Source organism: Fusarium oxysporum, chromosome II (genome assembly GCF_013085055.1).
Source record: "Fusarium oxysporum Fo47 chromosome II, complete sequence".
Taxonomy (NCBI): Eukaryota; Fungi; Ascomycota; class Sordariomycetes; order Hypocreales; family Nectriaceae; genus Fusarium; species Fusarium oxysporum.
In genome coordinates this window covers 5,182,088-5,207,641 of record NC_072841.1, presented here as the reverse complement: position 1 = coordinate 5,207,641, position 25,554 = coordinate 5,182,088, and the positions used below count along the sequence as shown (strand labels likewise).

Below are 25,554 nucleotides of genomic sequence, written 5' to 3'. Positions count from 1 at the left end.
CGAAGAAGACATTTTCAAATCCACTTTGAACCTCCTGAATAGGCGTTGAGCTGACTTGATAACGAACTTCAGCTTCTCGGATGGAATTGAGATGGCTAGGCCGTTCTGCGGATATCCGCAGGTATATAAATAACATCCAGTTCCTGAATATGTCTGAAGATCAAAAACCTCAAGCTCTCAAGGCAACCATCCCAGTTACATTCTCTCGATTATTCCTCGGTTATCTTCCCTTTCATTCAGGAAGCCGAATATGCGTTGTAATCCTTCTTTCTATGCCATCTTGCTTGGCCTGGCGGCTACTACCCAAGGCAGTAGTGATCTCGCCAGCAACCTGAAGCGTGAGGCTACAGTTACTTCGAGCTTCAACCCCAAGAACGCGACGCTGGCTGAGTTCAACGCGCATGCTCGCGAGGTAGCCCTTTCGCGAATTGGAAATTCAACTGTCTGTAACAAGGACAACGTGAGGGTTCGAAAGCTGTTCGAGAACCTCACCAGGAATGAGAGGATCTCTTACACAGATTCCCTGAAGTGCCTCATGGACTTGCCAGCCAAGACGCCGTCGGACCTTGCCCCTGGCGCCAAGTCGAGATACGATGACTGGGTCGTGACCCACATCAACCAGACTCTGACCATCCACTTGAATGCCAACTTCCTTGGGTGGCATCGATGGTACATCTGGGAGATGGAGCGGGCCCTTCGTAGCGATTGCGGTTACAAAGGCCCCTTTCCTTACTGTACGTCTATTTCCCACGCAAAACAGATCCTTTGGGGATCCCCAGTTTCCCCAGTGTAGCCACGAGAACTTTCTGTGGATCAATCTTGCTAACTAAAGGTGATCAGGGGACTGGACAAAAACGGAAAAGGAGACCTTTGAAAAGTCAGAGGTTTTTGACGGGTCCGCAACCTCGCTGTCAGGAAACGGCGCGCCACTGAACTACACAGACTCTGACGTGATTGTTATCAACTCTCAATATCCCAACATGGAAGTTGGTACGTGAAACGAACGCCTTACGGGCTATCCCCCATACCTCCCGACGAGCTTATAAAATGGAATGGAAACTAACATTTGTCAGTTTTCCCTCACGGTACCGGCGGAGGTTGTGTTACCAACGGGCCCTTCGCCAACATCACCGTCAACCTCGGGCCTGTAGGGCTTGCTCTTGTAGGCAACAAGACCGATACGTCTGGCGCGGGATACAAGTACAACCCCCGCTGCCTCAAACGCGACTTGACCGACGAGATTTTGCATCGATACGTTAATGAGACGAGTGTCCTCACGCTCCTCCGCGACAGCAGCGACATCTGGTGGTTCCAGACGATAATGTCGGGTGCGTGGGGTTCTCGCGACATCGGAATCCACCCCGGTGCCCACAACTCACTTGGCGGTGATCCCGGTCGGGATTTCTGGGTCAGTCCCGGAGAGCCAGCGTTCTGGGCTCACCATGCGAATATAGATCGGGTCTGGTGGATGTGGCAGATGCTGGACCCGGAGGTGCGAGCTGCAAACGTGTCGACCGCAGTGAATGGGCCGATCACGATGTATGACCTCTACGAGCCGCATAAGAACGCAACCATCTTTGACCTTCAGAATCTAGGCTGGGTCGCTGAAGCACAGGAAGTGGCGCTGGGTGAGCTCATGTCGACAACAGAGGGAATGTTTTGTTATGTCTATGAGTAGGAGGGAGGGGGGATTGTTGCAGAGAGCTGCTCCAGACTTTGTCATATTTTGACTCGGTTTGGATACAACATGGGAGCGGCGAGGCTTTTGAACATCGCGTTGCATGACATAGAGCCATAGCTAGAAACTTCACTTCTTATTAAGTGTATACTATAAATAACCTTAGAGCCCATCTTCATCAGATAAGCCTATCGGCCTATCTAAACCAGGTTGTTGGGCTCAAAAGAATTACAAACTTCCCACATGGCTCTGCGAGTACTATTTAGGGGTGTAGTAATGACTATGATACTTGATGACTTATTGTACAGTTGAGGCCTGTGACTGAGGGGTTGTAGTCACACCGCAGAACTTAGACAACTTATAAACCTCACTTGGCCCTCTTATGTCGAATCTTGAGAGGATAAAAGTTGCGTTATAGTACCCGTTGATGTCGCAATAGATAAGTCGACTGGAACTTCCCCGCCTTTCCACACAGGACCATCGGCGATTGGACGAATAGCCGTTGTAACCCAAGTGGAGAGATGTCGCCATTCGATCGTCCAAACCATTTACCCTATCCTCTATAAGAGTTCCATTGGCATGCATTGCCTATCGTAAAGATATGTATATTTGCTATAGAATATTTAACCATGTGGATCATCAATTCTGCTTATCCGGTGCCCAAATCAGTCCCCGCGGACCAAAAACATGTCGCGATGGACATCAACCTTGCAAATACTACGTCTCGGCGAAGAAGCTCGCCATACTTGCAGATCAATGCGAGCTTCCGAAAATTATCATATGCATATGTGAAAGTATAAGACTATGCTCGCGGTCACATCCGATTTCTCCCCGCCGCTGCTCCCAATTGACATACTGCCCCTATCAGTCGAAAATGGGCGTTATCGCAACCTTGAAAAACAACAAGGTCGGGGCAGTGGTGGTGTCCGTCTTTGACTGGTACCGTTAGTTCTCCATGTTTGACATTGAAGGATATGGGCTGACAATCATGTAGCGTCGGAGTATCCCAAAGAAGAAAGGAAACTTCTTCGCAAGCTTGATCTCGCCATCCTGGTCTTCGGATCTCTGAGCTGTAAGTCTCACAATATCTATTTATATCTGGCAATATACTAACTCAAACCAGTCTTCTGCCGCGTCAGTCTCGTTTATTACCCGTCAATATACGGGGTCTTATACTGACAGTGTGTTCAAGTTCCTCGGACAACAAAACATCACCAACGCATATGTCTCTGGCATGAGAGAAGACCTAAACGCATTTGGAAACGAGTTGAACTACTATGTCGTTGCTTGTAGGTCGTATGCGCCAGTACCAAGGGGATAGGGCTGATCTAGAAATGCTCCATACAGATAACACGGCGTACGTCTTGGGTCAGATCCCATTAATGACGCTCCAGACAAAAGGCAAACTGTAAGTCATAGCCAAGTGACCTGCTACTCATCCAAAGGGGAGAAGCTGACCATGACAGGGCACCATTCTTGCTTCCCTCACTCCAAATACTTTGGGCCGTTATCGCCTTTTGTCAGTCTGAGATCCAACATAGCTGGCAACTTTATATCTTGAGGGCCCTGACTGGGTTCCTCGAGGCAAGTTCGTTTGGCGGCACTCACCTCATCCGTAAGTCTTTGGACAGCAATTGTCATTGAAGCTGTTTTCCCTGTTGAGTACTGACGTTTGCCGATGCAGTTGGCTCGTGGTTCAAGAACGAAGAACTCTTCAAACGAGCGGGCGTATGGTTCATGGGCAATTCACTCGGCTCCATGTTCTCTGGATACCTCCAAGCTGCTGCATACCGAAACCTCAATGGCGTCTTTGGGCGTGCTGGTTGGCGATGGCTGTTTATTGTGCAAGGCATCATCACGCTACCTCTGGCGTTTTTGGGATTCGTAGTTTGGCCAGGATTACCTACATCGCCCAGAAGGTGGTACATGACTGAAGAAGAGCATGCTCTTGCTCTGAAGCGCATACCGACCGTTGAGAAGGAGGGGATCACATGGAAGACGTTTAAGTACACCTTGAGCCGTCCCATGTGGTGGATTTGCGTCTCGTGCTACATCTTCTTATGCCAGGCGCATTATTGGGTGAGTGTGATCTTCCGCGATTCAATAAATTCGATGCATGACTGACGTCTAATTAGACTGGTTACATGGCCCTCTGGCTCCGTCACGCTGGCTACTCAATCGAACTCGTCAATATCCTCCCAACGTTTATCGACCTACTCCGCGCCATCTCTTCCTGGCTTGGCACAACATTGGCAGGCTGCCTCAGCCTTCGAGGACTATGGACTTTCCAAGCATCATTCGTATTCTTCGCCTGCATTGTGCTATCTATATGGACCGTGCCTGATGGCCTGAAGTTCGTTGCCTTTTACTTCGGTGGCTTTTCTGGCATGGCTTCGCCGATTCTGTACTCGTGGGTCAACTCCACGCTGAAGGAAAACTACGGTGAACGGGGTCTCATCATCTCGTCTATGATGACACTGGGCTTTTGCAATCAGATTTGGATCCCGCTCTTCACATTTCCGACAGTTGAGGCACCAAGGTTTCCAAATGGGTACCCAGCGGCGACGGTGTTTGAGTTTACCATGTGGGCGATCCTGATGGGAGGAGTTTGGTATATGAAAAGGTGGAAGACCAAGCATCCGGACCTCGAGATGCGTCTGGCTGAACCCGAGAGCCTTGGCACAGCAAGTGGATCAGAGTCAGGGGATACAGGCATGACTGACGCAAAGCGTACAAGGAAACACGTCGGAAGTCTATAGTTTTCGTTTTAGTTGGGTTTCACGCAGGTATAACAGGCAGTCTGCTATGCATATTTGAGAGGAGTAGCTATAGGCTGATAGAGTAGACAAGCAACTTCAAGATACAATAACCTGTTATTAGATAAAAGAAAAGGATGGGACATATTGCATAATAACATGATTATGTCTGAATTTCTTTGTAGAGTTACTATATACATAGAATATTTAAGTCTGGACGCATTAAGTCCTTGCCACCAACTTCCTCCTTCCATTTCTCTTACTTCCACTTGGCGACAAACACTATCTTGAGAGCCATGCCACACTGACAAGGTGCCTCCGAGGAAGTTACCCGAGCTTGAAATGAACAATTGGGTATGAATCAAAAGATGGGTTGCTGTTTCCGTAGTATCTCTCGGCGCTGTCCACCCAGTACCAAACAATAGGAGTTGGGCCGCTTTCAGAAGCACAGCTGAGGACGTTATCGGCATCGGCTGTGCACAGAACGTAGTGATAAACATCGACATTGTCAATGTTGGCTGCGGTGTCAAACTGGAAGGCATAGTTGGGACCATCTGGAATGACAGTGAAGAGGTAGACTTTGGTGCCATCAACGAGATGAGTGAAGAGTCTGTTGGTCTCAGGCTCGAGTTCGAAGCGGGCCTTGGAGGTTGAGCCACCTTCTTGAGGGGTGCTGTAGGTACCGCCCGATTCATCAATATATGTATCCTTCTCGGTGTTATCGGCAAAGACGGCGGCCATTTGAGTTCCCTCGAGAGCCTCCGTTGTAGTGGTAGCCTCAGCAGCGGTCGTGGTAGTCGCCTCAAAGGTAGTCGTAGTTGGCTCGTCAGTGACGGCAGTGGTGGTTGTGTCTTCAGCAAGAGTAGTGGTAGTGGACTCTTCGCCAAATGCAGTGGTTGTTGAGCCTTCGCTGAGTGTGAGAGTAGTGAGAGTGGTAGACAGATCAGAAAGGGCAGTGGTGGTGGTAGCTTCACTGAGAGTGACAATGGTAGTCTCTCCAGCAACCGTAGTAGTAGAGTCGTCAGTGGTCGCAGTGGTCGTGGAAGCCTCCTCGACAGCAGTAGTCGTGGTGGTTGCAGCGAGCGCGGTAGTCGTCAAAGGTTTGCAGGGTGACGCCAGGGCGAAACGGGCCTGAGCCGAGACCAAGCAGATGGCCAGGGGTTGAAGTGAGAAACGCATCGTGGAACGAATGGACGTGGTTGAATAACCAACAGATCAATGAGCGTGGGGTGTTGCAAAACTGCAGGGAGAGATCTCGGACCCAAATGCGAGAAATACCATCTTTTTTAACATCGGCAATCAGGGGTTATTAATTTGACAAACCTTCAGCTGCTAGAGCTATTGATATTTAACGCGAGGCTACTGCGCACTTGGATCTACTGGTCCTGAGCCTATCGACGCCACACTTCGTATTCAGCCTAGGGCTGCTCGAAATTCTGGCGTCTTACCTGTCCCCTCACCAATCACAGGGCAATTTGACTGTACGCAATTTTATTATTCCAGTCGGGCGTTTCTCTTCATGCAGGTAAATCAACCAGTGCAAAACGGCTTGAACCTCAAAGCCATCCCAAGTTTACTCCAGTATTCATTTCATACCTCATCACCAAGGCGTGAAGCCAATAGGCTACTATCCGTTCTGTAATCCATTATCACAACTTGACAATGCACCTGTGCCCTTTCGGTGCAATCAAGAACCTATTCTCCATCTCCATCATTTCATCAGTCATCTCAGGGCTTAGTGTGGCGCTACGGCATTCACGGAAGAATAGCGCAGCACCAAGTCTCAACTCCATCCAAGCCAAGTGTAGACCGATGCAAATTCGTGACCCAGCGCCAAATGGAGACAAGGCAGTCTTTTGTGCCGCTGTCAGTGTAGACTTGTCCATGAAGCGATGACCATTGAACCTTGCTGCTGTGTCAGCGTGGCAATTTCCAAGTAAGCCAGGATGATTATACCTCTGTGCATCATCAAAGATGTTTTCGTTGCGGTGCAATGTGAACGCTTGAGTGCTGACAACAGTACCGGGAGGGATGTAATGACCGCACACGTCAAGGCCTTTTCCAGGCACGACACGTGGAAGAGCACCAGGAGCTGCACCATACAGACGGAGTGTCTCCTCAATGACACTGTTAAGAAGCGGAGCACTCTTGAGCTCGTCAAAGGTTAGCTCATCACTGAGTTCTGATATCTCACGCTCCAATTCAGCTTGAAGCTGGGGTTGCTTGAGAACGGCCCAGATGAGATACGTCAAAGTCACAGCCGTCGTGTCCGATCCAGCGACGATGAGATTTCCCGCTTCCTGCTGTACACTTAACAATGAGAGATTCGTCTTATCCTGGCTATCGGATTCAGCAAGCATTTGACTAAACAAATTCGCCTTGCTAAAGCCGTCCCCTGCGCTCTGCATATTCTGGACAGCAATAGCGCCATGATCAAAGACGACGTTGTCAGCATTTAGTAACTTCTTCAACCCTTGGAAAGGTAGACGCTGGAGAAGTGGATAGATCCATGAGAGTTCGGCACGAATGCCGCTCATAAGAAGCGCCGACTGGATCGCATCGATGTAAGGCGTTTGCTGGAGTCGGTTAGTCCCAGGGCTTGTTAGACTGAGACGGAGACGACATAGTTACCTTGCCAAGCTCCAGCATTCGAAATGATTCTCCAAATGAAAGATGAGCGATCACATCTGTCGCCATAAGGGTCCACCACTTGAACACATCTGCCCCAGCACTTTGAGCGTCTCGCTTTATGTTGTTTACCGCAAGCTCAGTCTTCTGTCGGATTTCCGACTCCCAATTGGTTAACAACGAGCTGACACTGAAAGCACGAGCAAACAACCGTCTTCGAGCAGCGTGCTGATGAGGGTCTCTCATTACAAAGATGCCTGGTTCTCGGTTGGGAGTTATGCCATCGTACCAAGCCGACTTGAGAAAGCCAGAACCAATTTTGTGGATTTTTGAAAACGCTTCTAGGTCGCTCGCAGCAACCTCGCCTGGCGAAACGCGTACGACTGGTCCGTAGCGCTGGTGCAATGAGTGTATGTAATGAACGCGGTTGCCAGCGAGAATCTGCCATTTGAGGACGAGGTGAGTGAAATGAGTGTACCAAGGCCCAGGCAAGCCGCGGAGAGGAGACTTGAAGGCGTTGACCAAGGCATAGAGGACTATGCCGATGAGAAAGACGCCGGCCAGCAATGGCATACTGAGATAATTCGCGATATACATAGCTGCTTCGGTCCACGAAAAATAAGTCTGGGTTCCTGTCGAGCCGTTGGAGGTGTCAACTTCTTATAGCTCCAGCATTTCATCAACATCTTCCCCGTGGGGTACCGGGGCCTAGTGTAGCGGGGTATCGGAACGGATGGGGCATCAAAATCGGGGTTAGACTATCGGAATAGTGGGGGTCACTTAGCCGACGGATTTCTTCAAAATACCGAGACAGCTCCGTCAGTGCTCCAGAATATCATTGTTGTGATTGGATATTTATTTTTAAAGTGGTTTCCATTACCCTAGAGGACCTTGCAGTAGTGGTGTTCTGGTTGGATGAACTGAGTGGAACAGAACCTAGTTCGAACCCCTCTGTCCACAACCCGATGGCCCAAATCTCTCCGCACAATCCGGTCAAGCTGATGAGAGGTTAGTATCTGAACGACGAGGTATGATCTGAATTTAATGTCAAGTTTCATTGGAGTCAACCTAGCCTTCTTATATATGATAAATTCTCTATAATATAGATCCGCAGCCTAAGACTACATTCCTGACCAACATCCCCAGACTCTCACTGCTTATTTAATATTAGTTATTCTGGAACACTTTTGGGCAGAAGCTTCGGTTATAGAAAAGAACACCTTATCCTTTACAGTCTTAGCACATCCTTATTTCGCCAAGGGTTGAGAAGGGAGAGGAAAGAGCGATTAAATATGCAGGTATCACTGCTAACCTTGGCCCCCAATATTGCCAAGCTTAGTGTATAGAGAATCTGACTTAGCAGAGCTGTACGTACTTGCTCATCTGCTAATAGCATTTATTCTAACACCACACCGTCTCAGTGGCTTCAAGCAGGAAATATAAAAGGCCTACAACCTGCAATGTGAGTCAATACAACTCCGCCACCTCAAAAATTGCAGTTGCAGATTGGTCAGTGTTAATCATCGAGTGCAATGCGCTGGCTTGTCTCACCCAAATTTTTAGAGCCTCGTGCGGCTGAACTCAGGTCTCATTCCAAGCAGAAGTATATCTGGATTATGTAATTCCCCATCTCGACATGTCCCGTACTTGTTCTCTCTATGCCAGTATGTCTGGTCCTATGAAAACTTTCAGAGACTCGAGGGTCTATACAGCAGTCCCCTTACAAACGGTCCAGCCTATATCCACTCAAGCGCTTGGTGAGCCAGCCGCAAGGATATTTATAAATCTTCTCGACTTTTCGGCTACCCTTGTTTCAGTTGGATGTTTCGCTGCTGCCGCACTGGTTATTAACCCAAACCACTATGCTGCCAAATTGGGATTTTATAATCAAATTATTATATTAGGCTTTCGGATCGAGTTACAAGAGGGTAAATGTGATCCCAAACCTCTTAGTATTTCCCATCAGCTCTACGACAACGACCAATTTGCGCTCGCATCACACTTGATTGTAAGTCTGTCAGAGTACTTAAGTGAGTTTTCGTCGACAAGAAACTCATCACATTAGCTTGTGGCAACTCACACCTTCACCATGGCCATGACTTACCACTCTTGGATTGCGGCTAGCGAAGGCTTTATTCCAGTGCAAATAAATGGCCCATTATGGCGGCCCGAATATTCAATCTGCGGATGGTATAACGAGACATACAATGCGACCGAGTCTGTCTGGAAGTCAGTTCCATCCATGGAGCATAACCTTTGGCTATACATGATCGTCGGTACCCAGCCGGTGATGACCGTGCTAGCCATATGCGTGATCGCCTTTCTTTTCCGTGTCCCCATTTCACGAGATCTCGGCATTATATCTCTGTTGGCGGGCGCTGACCAAGATACTCTCAAAATACTCAAGGGCGCTTCTTACAGTGGCAAACTGACGAAGCCCGTGCCTGTTAGAATTGATGTATCCCATAATGTGGATCGGGCCGGGACGAAGCTTGGATCTGTGCAGTATTATATTGGCGAATCAGGGACGCACGGGAGAATGCTGGGAGGATATATATACTCGTGAGGTAATATGAGAAACAACACAGTACCTCCACTACTCTCAGTATATCGGGAAATCTGAGAGTTGTGCCCGACCTCTCTCCCATCTCTGATACGGTCATTCAAGGATACTAGAGCAGTCATAGACAGGTGGTGAGACATTCTTCCATTAATCAGATTGCACCCAGAGATTACATATTTACATATCTCTTCTTTTGACACTCCAGATGCAAATAACAGTAAGTCTTCCTTACTCTACATAACGTTCTATTAATAGCCATAAACGACATTGCATACAGGGTGGATCAAGATCGTATCTGAACCAATAGAGTAAAGCAATCTCCTCAGTCCCCGGTTAAATAATTTAAGTCCTACCAGCTACCTAAGGCATTAATGAATCCTTCCAACTATAACGGGGCTTTGTCGAGTTTGGGGTTTAGTTACTGTTGTATTTTAACTACTGCTCCTAAACGCTTTACCACCTGGTCTTTACATACTTCACGGTGATATGGAGCGCCAGGCATTGACAAGGCCGGACCTTGAGAGTACGATAACTGACGAGAACGAGCATCTGCTTTCCAGAGAAGACGAATCAGGTCAACACGGATCCTTACAACAATTCTCAAGACACGTAGACCAGAGTAGTCCTGATGTCTGCACCGAAACGCATGCGCTTCAGCAATGGAGATCGACAATCAAGAACACCCAGATCGATGAAACCCAGACACTTCTAGACGCAGAAACAGAAGATACGGGGCTTACCTCACCTCTGGCACAAGAGTCCAACGTCAACAAGCCTCAACAGGAAGAGGTTTATCAGGTAGCTAGTACCCACAGCGAGCAAAACAACACAACTCCCCAAGATTACGATATCAATACCTCTACTCGTCTTCAGTGCATTATTGGCGTCTTCACAGGCTGTCTTCTCGCCCTCGCATGTATCGGGTCTGGTATTTACGTCCTTGCAACAAAAAAGGAAAAGCTTGCTATGCATGTTAACATTGATACAACGGCAAGAGAGGTCCTATCGCTTGTTTTCAACATCATCCTCACGTTCTGCATTGATAGCATGGCTTTCATCCATTCGGTGTCATTAAGATGGGCTCTCTATAGCGAACATCAATTGGAGTTTAACACGAACCTTCGGCTTTTTACCAGCTCGACTAAGAGTGGATCTAATCGGTGGTACACTAATATCTTTAGCATGATCTGTTTGATTCTTTGCTACGGAGCTTCCAGTTACTTACTACTGCCCGACTATGTGGACGAAGTATTCATAAACGGCCTGGCTCTCTTGATACTGGGCCTGGCTCTTCTGGGACACGCATCAGTTTCAACATGGTGTCTATGGACCTGCTCCGATTCTGTATCAACCTGGAGTTCTAATCCATTGAGCAATTGTCTGGCCGCTGTGCAAAACGGTATGCTTCAGCGACGCAATGGGAGGTGTATGCGATCCGTGCACGATCGGAACCCTTCATCACTGCAACTTTGTGCAGACATCGATACACAGCCAATTCGTCCTCGGCAGAAGCAAGAAAGCATGTACAAGCTGAACAGGCTTATAAGAATAATTATTTGGCTACTCTGGATGCTGGCAGTACTGGCCATGATATGGATGTTTGCCATCTTGGGGCTAGACCAGGCATATGCAGCCGATAATGGTGTTCATTGTCCGCCTGGTAAAGCCTCACTAAAATGGGAGGTGATGGCTCCAGGTAGTTGCAGCAGCAACATGGCGAGCCTCTCTATGTCCCCTTCTTCAAACCCCGAAGATTACAACAAATACCCGCTTCTCCAAGTCTTTCTGGGCCTGCTGTTCATCAGTGCAGTTCAAGCAACCCAGTCCATTGCTCTACATTGTACCGAGCTGCTTGTCAACATTTCACGAGATGAAAATATGTGGCGGAATGCGTATGACAATAGCAGCAGGAACAGGAAAGGCCCAAAAGGGCCCTTGCTTGCAAGTGACTCGCTGAAGAACGCAATAAGCAGCTGGGAATATATCATCCTGAGCCTTTTCAAGTCTCTTCTGCACTGGAGTGTTGGTCAGGCTATACAGCCGAGCATTAGAGCAGGAATCGCAGGGGACATATCGACTATGGATCCGTCTTTGTTAAAGGAGGAAATGGGTGTGGTGGGTGTCACCTTTTATATGACATATACTCGACTACTGCTTTATGCCGTCCTTGCTATACTGCTGGCTTCTTTTGCCACTTTTCTGGCACTGAGAAAGCGATCGGGACCTCAGCCTGCTACTATGGGCCACTTGCAAACTATTGCAGACCTGGTTGACGATTGGACTCCAAGTGAGAACGGCCGTATTTATTGGGGAGACAAAGGGGAAAACTCAAGAAGTGCAGTTCGTCATGCAGGTACAAGCTATAAGCTCAAGGCTCTAGGCCAGATCTCACCTAATGCTCTCTACGCTGGCTAGCCTTCAAGTAGGATTATTTATATCTTGAATGAAGCTGAAGATATAACCCCCAGAATACCTCATGCACTTTAGCTTCTGACTTGGCCGGAATTCTGAACTTAGCCTGTTAATGTCACATACTTATTGCCTGTTGATGCCCCATGCTTATTCTCAAGGCTAAATAATAAAGCGTGAGCCAAGGGCTGACTTCCCCGCTAATACTGTCAACTTAATAACCCATGCTACTTATTCTCTGCCTTTTGAGCCTGGTGATTTGTTTACTGCATGTCTCTGTTCTTCTTTCACCGCAATGCATTAATAGGCGTAATATCATTTGTTTCCTTTTAAATGCACTGGGTTTCATGAAAGTCTCACCAAACATAGACCCCAGACCGCGTTCAGGACCAGTAACCTCTAATTCTCTTCTTATGCAAGATCGCGCTGAAGAACGTGAATTCCGTCCCTCTTGCCAATAGCATTGAGCTTCTTGGCTTCTTTCTTAAGCACCAAGTCCAGAAATCCAACCATAATCTCATTCGCCGCCTTCTCAACGTTTCTTCCACTAAGGGTCCCAAATACCTCATGGACATTAGCTTCTGACTTGGCTGGAATCTTGAACTCGGTCAAGAGCAACGGAACATCTGTAAAGGCATAGTGACGCGTGTGCTTCACCACCATCTCCATCTTGGCAGCATCAATCTTGTCGTAGAATGCATTCCAGCCAGGAACTGGATCAGGCGCTGTCATGTTTGTTCCAACGAGTATATATGGCGTGCACTTCAAGCCTTCTTCAACTACAGATCCATACATGGGACCGTCAAAGTTGAGACCTCCTATGACACGACGATCGCGCTGGGCTGTGACGGCAGCAGTTGATCCACCAAAGGAGTGACCGTATACAGCAACTTTGTGAGAGTCAAAGGTACCAGGGAAGTCACCGAAGACCTGCTCCACAAGTGTGTGGTTGCAGAGTTGCGAGATAATAAAGGACTCATCTTTAGTTCGGACCTAATAGTCAAAGTTATTAATGTCCTTGCAGTGTGAAGTTTAATGGGGGCTTACCTCGAGCTGTCGATATGTCGAGTTCATGTTATCCGGAAACTCAGCAGCAGTTGCAGCAGTTCCATCAGGAAACTCAACCACAAAGGCTTCATAGGTGTGATCCACGGTGAGAATGATATATCCAAGACTTGCAAGCGACCTCGCCATGGCCCCATACACAAGCCTTGAACCTTGGTAACCTGGTGAGAAAAGCGCGACGGGGTATTCCTTCTTTGGCTTATGAAACCTCTTTGGCTTGACACTTGAGATATTGCACACCTTCATCTCAAAATCCTTAACTATGTTTTCCGGAAGGCCAAGAGTTCCGGCCACCTTGCCATAGGCCTTTGCAGTAAGGGCAGGCACATATGGAACAACTTCGTCTTTACAGCCGTACTGGGCGTCGATAGGGAGGTAGGCCGAGACCATGATACGGCGCTTGGTGTTGGGCTTGGGTGCAAATGTGTCGATACGGTTTGTGTCGATCAGCTCGAAGTTTTTAACGGCGACATCAAAGGGGCCTGGGGGAGGGGGGACAAGCAGGGCTTGTGAAGCCTTGAGAAAGGTGAGAAGGGCAAGAAGATGCATGTTTTGTGTTGATGAATTGAAGATATTGTTAAATGCCAAGACAAGAAAGAACAAACAATCGTGGTCACAACATCGATATATATGCTACAGAGAGTTGCGATCCAAATAGAATGTCGTACGTGAAGCTAAAGACCGAATTCGGTTCTACAACGCGCGTTATCTAAAAAAAAAGACATTGAAGCCACGACACAATGCTCAGCCACGACTGAAACCTGTAATTAAGTCGCATTGAAATCCGTTGCAATGCTAAAAGCTATCATGCAGTATTTCAATGACGAAATATTCAAGACCGAGCAATTTAAAAAAGGCCCACGTTTGCTGATCCCGCTCGGTCTTTGAGTTTAGGGTAACATAGCGTGATCCTTATCGATAGCGAAACAGGGGCAAAGACCGAGCTGCGAGGATTGACCAATGACCGCTCCTCCACTGGAGTAAGCTTACTTTCCCCTTCCAGCACTTACGTACCGCTCAGCTTGGTCTGAGCCACGTTTGCAACAGATGAATGGTGACATCACGAGCCGATTAGCCGCTGTGAATTTCCATCAGGCAACTGCTCGTATTCTATCACGGTTTTCGTAACGCATAAGCACGGTGGAATTCGTCGCGCCCTGTGGATGCCGTCGTCTGGCCCCTGAGTGGTCGCCTAAGCCTTGGCAACCACGCAGCCAATTTCAACCTAAGCAATCCAGTAAATAAGTCACGACCTTGCTTAAAATGAGTCCTTGCAGTGATTTAAATCATCACAGGGCGTAGCAAAATTCACGGTTCCAAAGACACTTAGCATTGTTCTGGTAATAATCACGCGAAACAACACCAATTAACCAGTAGCGAGGCCTGCCAAGAGCGCCTCACCGTCATGGGCCTTGGCGTATTTCAGCTTCAGAAATCATCGTGAATCAAACAGACAAAGCCACGAGCAGATTATAAAACTGCACATTGGATCGTGAATCTATAACCAGAAGCCGTGAAACTGTCTCTCTATCCTCTATTACCATGCCGCTTCCCAACGAGCCTGTCAAAGTCACCGGTGGCTGCTCTTGCGGCGCGATCCGCTATCGAATAAACGTTCCCGCACTGGACGATCGCCCATTGAACCCTTTCGCCCCTCCGGCCTGCGGTATCAAACTGCCAAGCGCCATAACATGCCACTGCAATGACTGCCGCAGATCAACCGGCTCGTTCCTTGCGACAGGCATTCTCGATATTCCAGCACCCATGCTCACCGTCTCCGCCATGTCACCCTCATCTGAAACCGACGTCATATCTGGTCGCGTTTTGGATGTCCTTGCAGACGACTATGATGCAGAAAAGGCCGATGCAGATCGTCCCCCGTACGTCCCAGCCATGGATAACCTCCGCGCAACAGGCGAAACCAAAACGTGGCTGCGCTTCTTCCACTCCGTTAAATGCAGTCTAGATGTATCCCGAAGCTTCTGCGGTCGTTGCGGAACGCAGCTGTGCTTCCACTTCAAACTGGAACCGGAATACTGCGCTGATGGGAAGTTACCTGACGGATGGCGTGACTCTTTTCACTTGTACCTTGGGACTCTGGATCGCGAGTTTCTTGAGAAAGATTGGTTCAATCCTGATAGTGAAGTGAACTTCAAGCATGGAACACCTCTCAGTCGATGTGTTTCTGCGACGGCCAAGGGCTTGAAGGACTTGCCCAAGATGCAGGAGTTTGATGGTCAGGCTACTGAGGAAGAGTTGGCGACCTTGAGAACTTAGTACGGCTGTGAAAGATAGTGAGAGTTGGCTTAAAATTTTACAAAGTAAATGGCATTACTAAAAGACATTAAGATAGCTACTTCGAAGTGTCAAGAGTTACATCTCTCCACTAGTTCTCCTTATGTTCAACCTCAACTACACCCCCTTTCTCGTTCGCGTCCATTCGACCCACGTAATTATCCGTATCAGCCTGCTGTAGATCTGTGACATAGCGTTTGAACTTCCATGCCGATATCCTCTTCTCAAACAGCTCATCCAGCTGCTCCAAGCTTCGGCCTTTAGTTTCCGGAATAAAGAAGTATGTAAAGACAGCCAAGATTAAGTTACTACCAGCCCAAATATAACAATACTTGGGACCCCAGTTGAGTGCCTCAGGGTTGATGAAGTACGGCGTACAGTACGAGCACAACCATGAAGCCAAGAAGCTTGCACCCTGGGAAAAGCCTACTGTCTGTGCTCGCAGTCGCTGAGAAGGAATCTCAGTCTGCAGGGCCCATAGTACAGGACCTTGGCCAATACCATAAACCCAGGTGAAGACGATGCTCAACCCAACAAGAACCTTCCCAGCAGTTGGTGACCCCGCGGGAGAAACGGTGTAGGCAACTGCCATACCCAGCATCAAACCTGAGTTGAGAAGGGAGGTACCAAGCAGAAGATGTCGACGGTTGAAGAAGCGCACAGCGGGGAAAGAGAGCATATTTCCCGTGAGGGCGATGGCGAGAGATACCATGACCCACTTGAAAGGTGAACCAATTCGTGCCTGTACAAAGAAGAAGACTGAGAAGGCTGAGATGAAGTAGATACCAGTACTAGCTTGGCCAACAGCTGTCGCAATGCTGAGAAGAGTGCGTCGCAAGTCGGTGCTGCGGAAAGCGTCAAGCAGCTGAGTAGTGGAACGCATCTCAGTCTCTTCCAGCCAAGCATTCTTCATAATCATGATGTCCTCACGAATTCTTTCATCATCGGTTATACCCCGTAGCTTTCGAATCGCAGCCTCGGCCTTATCGTCCTGACCCTTGGAGATGTAATAGCGAGGAGTCTCTGGTAGGAATATCAGTCCTACGGACATCATGACTGGAACAACAAACATGACCGCAAGAGGTATCTGGTATGACAGGCGACTGAGCATGCCCTGAGTTCCGTTGTCGACGGCAATGCCGACAAGAGCACCGATATTAATCTGCAAGACGACCAAACCAATAGCCGCACCTCGAAGATACGCTGGTGTCGACTCTCCGATATAGACCGCCGAAAAGGTGCTGTAGAAGCCGTTGGAGAATCCAAGCATGATACGACCGAAGTATAATGCAGCGAGATGCGTGCTTCCCATTTGTGCAGCGACTGAGACTACGCCAAAAAGCGAAGCGATCCAGAGACCAACTCGAGGGCTGATGAAACGGCCAAAGTTGAAGATAAGTATGCATGCTGCCAGAGCACCGAGACTGATTAGACTCTGCAGAAGGGTCTGGACTTTGGTGGTGATGTTGTAACCGATTGGGTTCGTGGGCTGTTCAGAGTCATTGTCAGAGTCATCCATTCATTTAAGTGGAGGGGAGCTGGCTGGAGAATACACTTACATCAACATAACCGAAGACGATGAGAAAGCCCGGCATGGATTGGAAGCCAGAGACAGCAGCTGAGTCAAATCCATATTGGAACTGAGCCAAGGCAATAAAGAAGCAAATGGCGATCAATCGCTTCTCGCTCCATAACGAATTGAGTTGAACCCTAGCAGAGGGCTGTTGTGCCTCCATGGTGATGGAGATTTCTTAGAGAACAGATGATGATGTGCAATCAAAGAGAGGGCTTTGCATTTGTGAGCTTGTCCTTGCATTGGAAGTGGAGAGGAAGGATCAGCGATATATCCTTTTATCAGCATAGCACACGTTCTGGGCCCTGTTAGACGCGTCGCATCGCTTCCCCAGATCTTACCCCGCGATCTAACAATCGGCGTGATAACAGCTTTTGGCTTTACTTGGCGTTAAGCGTCGCATTCCCCAGCTTTACAAGGTTAGTGGTAAATTTGGTGCCATCGGCGGTATGCATCCGACAGAACACAAGAGCCGAACCGTCGAGGCCGATAATCTCCCCCCCAGTGGAGGCTGACAGCCACTCCCGATATAGCTAGTCTACAGGTATAAGACCTCCCAGAGATCCAATGGGCTTCAGAAGGTACCTCTTAGCAGGCTGCTATTGTTTACTGTACATTGAGTTCCCTGTTCTTCTGCAATCAACTTGACGCGCCGCTAGAGTAGCAAAACTGCTGATAACATGGATACTGAAAGTGTAATGAAACAGCTCAAAGCCATGGAGGCGAAGATCGAAAAGCTCACAGGTAATCATCAGCACTCCAATTCTTTGCCCTCACTGATCTTATTTCTGCACAGCTGAGGCGGATGTACGAAAATTGCAGCATATCTACGGATATTACCTTGACAAATGTCTTTACAAAGAGGTATGCACCGCCTCCAACCAATGTGATCGCAGTAAACACATTACTAACACGATAAGGTGGTGGATCTGTTCTCAGACTCACCAGATGCATACGTGCAGTTCCTAAATGGACGCTTCAGAGGCAAAGACTCAATCCGTCGGCTTTTCATCGACAGATGGTCCAATTACTTTGTCGGTGGCAGAAACGGTCCCATTCACGGCTGGCTTCTAGACCACTTCATCGGCCAAGACGTCGTAGACTTCCAGCCCGGCACAAACATCGCCAAATACCGCGGCAGAACCCTCATGAGCGCCGGCACCCACAAGACCCTCTCCCCCGAATACCCCGGCGGCCAGCGTCAATGGTGGGAGGGCGGTGTCTACGAGAACGAGTACATCAAAGAAGACGGGGTATGGAAGATCTTCCGTCTGCGGTACCACCCTTTCTGGCACGGGAGTGTTGAGAAGGGCTGGCAGAATGCTGATCGGTTTGTGCCCTTGTTTAAGGAGACGTATCCGGCGAATCAGCAGGGCCCTGACGAGTTGTGGGAGGGGGCGGATTTGTGGCCTGATACTAGGGTCGTGCCGTTTCATTACGTGCATCCTGTTACGGGGAAGCAGGTGGCGGAGGAGGATTTGCAGGCTCCAAAATGGAGGGAGCCAGCGAGTAGTGCTCCGCCTGCAAGAGTCATTGATGACTGGACTGTTTGATAGACATGCATCATGTACACGGTGGCTATAGTAGTGAATATTACACTTCATTGGCAACTTTTGTGCAGTCACATGTCTTATGCAATGAGCGAGCCGATGTACTTAGTAATCATAGAATTCACAGTGAGGGCGAGTTCACGGTTACCCGGTTCTCCAGCAAAAAGAGCATACAGCTGTTCGTCTTGTTTCATATGTAGCATTCATTGTCTACCACGTCGGATCTATGGGGGAAAACATACTTCTCGACTGAGAAGACCTTATTGCCATTGTATCTTGGTCGCACTAGCTACCGAAGAGAGAATATTCGGTGGCTTGGATAGCGACAAACAGAGCCAGGTCTGGAAGCCTACAGTCCGGAGACGAACGAGGGGGCTGGGACTCGTGATCTCGGCTTCATGGTCATCGGAGGTATGGTTCCGAACTGCAATGGCCAGCCACATCATTTCGTAGGACATGGGTAGATAACGCGGGGAAGAGAAACGAGACAACCACCAGGACTCTGATCCGGCACTGATCGGTAGAGAGCCCCGGAATGGTAGAAAGCGATCGGCTAATTTTACACTGACTTACTGATCATTCGTGGTACGTCCCATCGCTGATGAGATAGAATGTGGTAAACGACATGAGAGGGAGGAATCACAAGAGCCATTTCATATTTGGTCCCAATAAGTCGATGCAATTGACAATAATCATCAATTTTTGACACTTCTCAACCATGAAGTCAATGTCGCTTTATGTGTTGCTAGCCTTTTGTATGACTCTAGGATGGGTCATTTTGACCCTTGTCAATGTCCTTCGTTCCCCTTTGAGACGAGTGCCTGGACCGTTTCTTGCACGGTTCACAAGACTATGGCTTCTGAAGCAAGTTTACTTTGGGACATACCCCAAGACCAGTATCGAGCTCCATAGGAAATATGGTTAGTAAGTCGCTTGGAGATGTCTACTCAACCTGACAGTTAGACCAGGGCCCATTGTACGCATTGCACCGAACGAGTACAGCATCGACGATCCTGCGGCAGCGAAGATAATCTATGGAAGTGGTCGAGGATTCACAAAGGTCCGTCACGAACTGGCATGATAATATCAGAAACATAGCTAATAAGCTTGAATAGTCTCCATGGTATTATGCCAGCGGCAATCCCATCAACCCACTCCCCAACATCTTCGCCGAACCGAATCCGCATATCCATGCCCAGGCTAGACGGAAGGTCGCAGCAGCTTACTCGATGACCAACTTGGTCCAACTCGAGCCTTTCATCGATAAATGCTCCGCTGTTCTTCGGGACCGATTAGAAGAGTTTGCTCGGTCTGGTACCTCGGTGGAGATATCCCACTGGATGCAGTGCTATGCCTTCGACGTAATAGGCATGATGACGGTGAGATACACAGCAGTTGTTAGCTCTGATACAGTTGACTAAATCTGGTAGCTCGGAAAGAGATTTGGCTTCTTAGATTCCGGCGAGGATATACAAGGAATCATGTCGTCTCTGAGCCAGTACCTGGTTTACTGCGCCAATGTCGGAGTATTCCCAGAGTGGCACAAGACTCTTTTTCGCAGGCAAATGCGTTCAAAGACTGTATCAGGTCTGACTCACGTCAGAGAGTTTGCCAATGCTCAACTGGAAGAGAAGCGCGAGAAGGTCAAGGCAGATGATGTCCCCCATCCCAATGTAGCAGAGGACTTTATCACCAAGTTCCTACGCGTCCAAGCGCAGGATTCAGCCAAGATCACCAACGCTGACATTAGTTCAGTATGTACGATGAATATTGGCGCTGGTTCTGACACAACATCTATCAGTTTGACTTCAATCATCTTCAACTTGATCAAGCACCCGAGAGTTCTTGAACGACTCCGTGCTGAGATCAAAGAGCACGAGAGTCAAGGTACAATATCGGATCCAATAAAATTCGTCGAAGCCAACCAGCTTCCCTATCTACAAGCAGTCATCAAAGAAGGTCTACGAATGCATCCTGCCACTGGACTCAGTCTGGGCCGGGTCGTTCCATCAGACGGTGCGACTTTGGCAGGACAATGTTTCCCTCCAGGGGTATGTACTCCTGCATATCAACAATAATTCGGCATGTAGTCTAACTCTGATAGACTGTCGTTGGCATCAATGCTTGGGTAGCCCACGCCAACACCAAGGTATTTGGTCATGATGCCCACGTATTCCGGCCCGAAAGGTGGCTCGATTACCCAGAACTGGTCAAAGAACGCGAAGCGTATTTCATGACAGTAAGTATATCCTCAAAACATATCGCGCTACCGTAGTCTAACTCTTTACTTCAAAGTTCGGTCAAGGCTCTCGTACCTGTCTGGGCAAGAACATCAGCCTAATGGAGCTTTCCAAAGCTGTTCCACAAATAGTTCGGCACTTTGACTTTGTTCCAGATACAGAGTCTGGATATCCTGAGTACGTGACGGAGAATGTTTGGTTTGTCAAGATTAGGGAGTTCCATTGTAAGGTCTATAGCAGAAATAGGCACTGCCAGGCATGATCATAGTCATGATGGCCCAAAAGGGAAGATTGAAGAGATGTCCATCAGATTATCCAGGAATCCATTGTCGATAACTATATCTGCCATGTCGAGCTCATTCAACCACGTCATCGCTAGTTGATCCGTGCTATGGTCAAGCGAAATCCTGCGCATCCATTAATAAAACTCGATGGAAGTTTGGTAGACTACTACGTACCGTTGCAGAGGTTCAGTCACCATCTGGGGATATCCTAAAGATTCGGAGGGTTGTAAAGTGATATTTGATGTTTCCTCGACACCTTCGGCAAGTCCACACTGCTGTAGCTGGAATAGTGTCTCTGGGATAAGATGCTTTGGGTAACCAGATACACTAATCGCCAGCAGGATTCGCAGACACTGCTTGGCACGAGCTTGGTGTCCATCCATGTGATATAATCCACAAGCAGCAACAATAACCTGAAGTGCTTGTAAGGCGAAAAGATAATCGGCCATGACCAGGCTGGAAGCTACTTTGTGGAGGACCATGCTTTCCAGGATCTCAAATGTTGATTCGGCTGCCGACACGCAGGTCTTGGCGAGTGTAGCGAATATAGGCTGTTTGACAGTCTCAACGTGCTCGATGCCTTGTAATAAATTGCATAGAAGGAAGGGTTTGGTGACGAGCATCGTGGTACTCCAGTAGCGAAGGTGTAGAAGCGATATGGACCTTCTGTAGGACAAGGATACTGAGGGTGAGAGATGAAGATGTGGCGGTACGTGATCTAGCCAGCTTCGCAGAGCGGTCATGGCGTCATTAAAGTGAGTATTCGATAGCTTTTGTCCACCGTGAACAGGTCCATCGTAGAGATTCTGGCGTATACTTTGAGTTATCTGAGTGAGACGTATACACTGTTCCAGATATCCATTTGGCGTATGTGAGCCAGGGCTGACAACCTAGTGGCGTGTTAGAAATGGCTTTCGGGTCCACATATACTAGGAACGTACAAATTCAGATGGTAGAGGTGGTTTCCAAGAAGTTTCATTCAGTGGACTATTCATGCTTGGCTTTCCCAGAGCAAGAGACAGATCTTGATCAAGCAGATACAACGTCCACCAGAGCCGACGCGCATGCGCTTGGCTTACTACTCCGCTCTTCGTCGAGTACTTGTCAAGATGCAGACCCAGAGAGAAGGCGATGCGAACCGCTAGACCGATGTGAAGATATGCTGAGTTAGTGAAGCCGTTGGAGTGGAAGGCCAAAGACTGGAAGTAATTACGTCAGTTGTGGAAGCTGCATCCATGATGCAACGGGACTTACTAATACTATCAATGCCCTGATGCTGTCTAGGTCTGCTTCATCGCATACCTTTGTCACGAGGGACTTGGCCATCTCCAACGAGTCATGGGCTCTTTGCCCGTTGACCAAACCATTAGCCGATGGCTCGCATGAAGCACATAGAGCTACTATCCCGTGTAGTGAACAGAGCCACGAGGCAGTTAGTTGCCCCGAGTCTCCAGAGTAAGTTGTCTCGAGTCGAGTGTAGAATGATTCTGCCGAGTATATCCAGTACAGGCAGTGGACCTGTTCAAAGAAGCGAGCTGCACAAGCGGACAGCAGTTCTTGCGATGGAAATTGGCACGGGTTGCCAGGCGATGAGGCAGCGTCTGTCAAGGGAGACTTGGCCGATGGTGGGCTGACTTTGAGCATTCCGGGTATTTTATCCTTGTCCTTCTCTTTGGTTCTCGTCCCTGCACCCATCCTGAGCATCCATGATCTCACGGCGCTGTTGAAGCTGGCGCCTGACTCTGCTCCCATGTAACCTGCACGTGTTAGAAAGGGGCATGGGCTGTGTGTAGGGAGGAACTCACGATACTCCCCGTGAGCGTCTGCCAAAAGGCAGCCTAGGTCATGGTGTAGATTGACGATCTCTGGCAGCAATATCTCCTCTTCCTCGACTTGACTCTCTTCTACATCTTGCAAAAGAATCTCCCCCTGATCTATCGGATCATCTCCACAATCTATGATGGGAGCTTCTGCCGATACGTCAATCAGAGACATTGTAGGCGTTGCGATGTCTGTCTGGGTCTTGAACGCAGGCTTTTTGTTCTCGTTAATCAATCGTCGCAGATTCGGTATCGTCAACTCTTCATGCGGAAAACAGTTACGGCAGAGCTCGCGCAAGAGACGGTATTCCTCTTCGGAAACGAAGTAGAATGGCTTCTGGCGCCGTTTCTCCATATCCACCGAGCAAACCTCATCGATGCTGCGGCAATAATCACATGGGCCATCGGCATCTCCACTCAACGTCAGTCCTCTGTCCCTTCATGAGTACAGTGTACAGCCAACCTACCAGGCTTATTGCACTTGAGAAAAGGTTAGTAAAGCGCACGTTGTGATAGGCTCGGGAACCCTTACCTTTGTCTTTCTTGACTTGCAGCGATCGCAGCTGATGGCCGTCCGACTCACCCTCGATTTCTTCGTAACTTTGGAGCTTCTGCTGGACATAGTGTCTTGAGATACTGTAGCTTGACTGCGGGACAATGAGCAAAGATTTGATAGTGTCAAGAACAGTCGCGACGCGAGTCAAATTTGGGAGAGAGGAGTTACCAGGGGGGCTGATTGTCCCCGCTACCCCAGACTCTAGATCGCCACGAGTTTGCGGGGGTGTTGAACTGGACCGCAATGTGTATTGGCTAACTGGTTAGGCTTAATTGAGCCCCTATCAAATGACCAGGGTTTCCCCGCACCAGTAGTGAGCTATCTGACCAGATGAACTTGAATCCACTAACAGCGCCACAAGCAATACGATTATCGCTCTGGGTATGGCTCAAATTGCGGGGAAGACTGAGCTCGGCATAAAATAGCGGCAATTGCATGTCATTCACCAGCTGTCACTACAACAGTGAGAGGAGCCGCCCTGTAAACGCCAGGAGGCTCAACTCTGCAACGGTTTTAGTAAGCATAAGTATTTTCTTATACCAATATCCCAAAATGATTATTTTATGGCTTCTATGTAGGAGTAGATCATCTCTAATTGGACTCATTGCTACCATTGTAGCCCCTCGCATCAGGCTCAAAGTAAGGTTTCAAGAGCTCGTACGAGTGACCAAAACGATACTCCTTCACCCACTCCCATGGCGTCTGTTCTCCGTCTCATCCGGATCATAATGCCTCATTAAGCTTGCCGGAATGGCATCCTCGCCATGCTCAGCAGCGACAGTGATGGCATCCCATATGTGCTCTTGTCGGACACTAGCCGAGGGGTAGCTAGCCTCTAGGAAGAGTTCGACAGTCAGGTAACGACGCTGCTCAGCAGCGACCACGAGGGGTCGCTCATCCGTCCAGCTATCCATAAAGACGTCCACGCCGTGCTTGACAAGCATTTCCATAACTGCATGGCTGCCACTGATATCGCCGCTTTTAAATCCGTATAGCGCAGAGAGGAGGGTTCTGTCATCCACGTTGGGGTCTACCCCTCGCTCGAGCAGCAGCTTGATAACATCTGCATTGCCATGCTGCGCTGCCCAGCTAATTGCTGTTAAATTCTCCTTTTCGTTCTGGGCATTGGGATCAGCACCAGCATCAAGAAGGCGGGCTACAATATCAGCGTGTCCATCAATCGCAGCCTGCATAATTGCCGTGAATTCGTTATGGTCCCTCGCGTTCGGATCAGCTCCATGCAAGTAGCAGAGCCACAACTTCATCATGACCTTGTTCAGACGCGGTCATTAGAGGTGTCCATCCTTCTGCGTCTGCCAAGTCGACTTCTGCACCGCTGGCAAGCAGAAGTGACATGACGTCGACATTTCCCTCAAAGGAAGCTCGGGAAAGCGCTGTCTGTCCTTCATCGTCTTGTGCATTTGGGGATGCGCCCTTTTGTAGTAGTCTGGAAGCTATCTCCACATTTTCGGCCTCGGCCGCGTAAAATAGTGGTGTCCGTCCCTTTTCGTCCCGGGTACCGGTGTCGACACCTCTTTCCACGAGTTTGGTGAGAATATCCAAGCGCTCTTCTTTCACAGCCTGTAGAAGGGCTTTGTTTGGCTCGAGGCTCCAGTATGGACTGTCTGTGTCTAGCACCAGATGTGACATGGCACCATCCAGGAGACTTAGATCCGACTGCTCTAAAGGTTCTTTTGGCGGAATAGTGCTTTGGTAGTTCTTCGTAGACTTGGGGTTGCCATCTCAATAATCGTGTGAGCAAGATCCTTCTTTTTGAAGGTTCTGGACCTGTGTTTGGACCATGTCTGTATCTTGCGGGTGCCTGGCTATACCCCACATAGTCGGATGTTGCCGGTGCTCACGGACGCCGTGCCATACCATATTAACAAGGGAGAGGAGCCGTCCCCTCCAGCTTAGAACTAATATCGTTAAACCAGATAGAACTAACTTATTCTTTATCACTATCTTCGATCTGCCTAAAGTGTATTCTCGCCTAGAGTTAAAAGGTCGTGACTAATAGCAGACAGAATAGATAAGAGTCTTAATATAACGTAATTCATAGTTTAGTCCGCTCCCCGTTTATCCTCCTCTTCTATCGGTAACATGGTAAGCGACAAAGATGGTTAACTAAGTCCAT

General features: G+C 48.6%; 11 protein-coding genes across 11 annotated transcripts; 6 read left to right on the top strand and 5 right to left on the bottom strand.

The window, feature by feature from the left end:
* Window positions 1–250: 250 nt before the first annotated feature.
* FOBCDRAFT_237408 (uncharacterized protein) lies at window positions 251–4,437 on the top strand (the record flags this gene model as incomplete). The annotated part of the gene is made up of 12 exons (XM_059610140.1): window positions 251–734; window positions 841–990; window positions 1,074–1,628; window positions 1,861–1,946; window positions 1,987–2,009; window positions 2,297–2,622; window positions 2,673–2,731; window positions 2,802–2,967; window positions 3,026–3,086; window positions 3,124–3,293; window positions 3,363–3,757; window positions 3,814–4,437. The coding sequence occupies 12 exons, from the start codon at window positions 251–253 to the stop codon at window positions 4,435–4,437; spliced, it is 3,099 nt and encodes a 1,032-aa protein (XP_059466848.1).
* Window positions 4,438–4,585: 148 nt separating this feature from the next.
* Window positions 4,586–5,669, bottom strand: FOBCDRAFT_216427 (uncharacterized protein). Its single transcript, XM_031174945.3, has one exon. The coding sequence runs from the start codon at window positions 5,611–5,613 to the stop codon at window positions 4,762–4,764; it is 852 nt and encodes a 283-aa protein (XP_031051730.2). The 5' UTR covers window positions 5,614–5,669; the 3' UTR covers window positions 4,586–4,761.
* A 398-nt stretch (window positions 5,670–6,067) lies between these two features.
* Window positions 6,068–7,659, bottom strand: FOBCDRAFT_289287 (cytochrome P450; the record flags this gene model as incomplete). Its single annotated transcript, XM_054703530.2, has 2 exons — window positions 6,068–7,010; window positions 7,066–7,659. The coding sequence occupies 2 exons, from the start codon at window positions 7,657–7,659 to the stop codon at window positions 6,084–6,086; spliced, it is 1,521 nt and encodes a 506-aa protein (XP_054559505.1). The 3' UTR covers window positions 6,068–6,083.
* A 1,039-nt stretch (window positions 7,660–8,698) lies between these two features.
* FOBCDRAFT_197782 (uncharacterized protein) lies at window positions 8,699–9,628 on the top strand (the record flags this gene model as incomplete). The annotated part of the gene is made up of 3 exons (XM_059608887.1): window positions 8,699–8,819; window positions 8,967–9,070; window positions 9,128–9,628. 3 exons carry the CDS (start codon window positions 8,699–8,701, stop codon window positions 9,626–9,628), a joined length of 726 nt encoding a protein of 241 aa, XP_059466847.1.
* Window positions 9,629–10,111: 483 nt separating this feature from the next.
* FOBCDRAFT_270167 (uncharacterized protein) lies at window positions 10,112–12,040 on the top strand (the record flags this gene model as incomplete). The annotated part of the gene is made up of 1 exon (XM_031174943.2): window positions 10,112–12,040. One exon carries the CDS (start codon window positions 10,112–10,114, stop codon window positions 12,038–12,040), a length of 1,929 nt encoding a protein of 642 aa, XP_031051728.2.
* Window positions 12,041–12,445: 405 nt separating this feature from the next.
* FOBCDRAFT_237403 (Alpha/Beta hydrolase protein) lies at window positions 12,446–13,648 on the bottom strand (the record flags this gene model as incomplete). Its single annotated transcript, XM_031174942.2, has 2 exons — window positions 12,446–13,027; window positions 13,082–13,648. The coding sequence occupies 2 exons, from the start codon at window positions 13,646–13,648 to the stop codon at window positions 12,446–12,448; spliced, it is 1,149 nt and encodes a 382-aa protein (XP_031051727.2).
* Window positions 13,649–14,601: 953 nt separating this feature from the next.
* Window positions 14,602–15,501, top strand: FOBCDRAFT_316355 (uncharacterized protein). The gene has a single exon (XM_031174941.3). It carries the CDS (start codon window positions 14,642–14,644, stop codon window positions 15,374–15,376), a length of 735 nt encoding a protein of 244 aa, XP_031051726.2. The 5' UTR covers window positions 14,602–14,641; the 3' UTR covers window positions 15,377–15,501.
* Window positions 15,486–17,130, bottom strand: FOBCDRAFT_248441 (general substrate transporter; the record flags this gene model as incomplete). Its single annotated transcript, XM_031174940.2, has 2 exons — window positions 15,486–16,883; window positions 16,954–17,130. 2 exons carry the CDS (start codon window positions 17,128–17,130, stop codon window positions 15,486–15,488), a joined length of 1,575 nt encoding a protein of 524 aa, XP_031051725.2.
* Window positions 17,131–17,600: 470 nt separating this feature from the next.
* Window positions 17,601–18,553, top strand: FOBCDRAFT_257792 (SnoaL-like domain-containing protein). Its single transcript, XM_031174939.3, has 3 exons — window positions 17,601–17,711; window positions 17,764–17,831; window positions 17,888–18,553. Exons 1-3 carry the CDS (start codon window positions 17,648–17,650, stop codon window positions 18,518–18,520), a joined length of 765 nt encoding a protein of 254 aa, XP_031051724.2. The 5' UTR covers window positions 17,601–17,647; the 3' UTR covers window positions 18,521–18,553.
* A 682-nt stretch (window positions 18,554–19,235) lies between these two features.
* On the top strand, window positions 19,236–20,858 carry FOBCDRAFT_237401 (cytochrome P450; the record flags this gene model as incomplete). The annotated part of the gene is made up of 6 exons (XM_059610139.1): window positions 19,236–19,437; window positions 19,477–19,577; window positions 19,633–19,896; window positions 19,948–20,568; window positions 20,622–20,756; window positions 20,793–20,858. The coding sequence occupies 6 exons, from the start codon at window positions 19,236–19,238 to the stop codon at window positions 20,856–20,858; spliced, it is 1,389 nt and encodes a 462-aa protein (XP_059464282.1).
* A 111-nt stretch (window positions 20,859–20,969) lies between these two features.
* FOBCDRAFT_248440 (uncharacterized protein) lies at window positions 20,970–24,773 on the bottom strand (the record flags this gene model as incomplete). Its single annotated transcript, XM_059610843.1, has 9 exons — window positions 20,970–21,164; window positions 21,216–21,931; window positions 21,983–22,240; window positions 22,296–22,798; window positions 22,847–23,272; window positions 23,394–23,508; window positions 23,877–23,919; window positions 24,105–24,651; window positions 24,689–24,773. 9 exons carry the CDS (start codon window positions 24,771–24,773, stop codon window positions 21,026–21,028), a joined length of 2,832 nt encoding a protein of 943 aa, XP_059466846.1. The 3' UTR covers window positions 20,970–21,025.
* Between the last annotated feature and the right edge of the window lie 781 nt (window positions 24,774–25,554).

Bases quoted from the DNA above. Each gene is read 5' to 3' on its own strand.
- FOBCDRAFT_216427 (XM_031174945.3), bottom strand. From the start codon at position 5,613: ATGCGTTTCTCACTTCAACCCCTGGCCATCTGCTTGGTCTCGGCTCAG.
- FOBCDRAFT_257792 (XM_031174939.3), top strand. From the start codon at position 17,648: ATGGATACTGAAAGTGTAATGAAACAGCTCAAAGCCATGGAGGCGAAG. The intron at 17,712-17,763 runs GTAATCATCAGC...ATTTCTGCACAG, and splicing joins GAAGATCGAAAAGCTCACAG to CTGAGGCGGATGTACGAAAA. The intron at 17,832-17,887 runs GTATGCACCGCC...TAACACGATAAG, and splicing joins ACAAATGTCTTTACAAAGAG to GTGGTGGATCTGTTCTCAGA.
- FOBCDRAFT_316355 (XM_031174941.3), top strand. From the start codon at position 14,642: ATGCCGCTTCCCAACGAGCCTGTCAAAGTCACCGGTGGCTGCTCTTGC.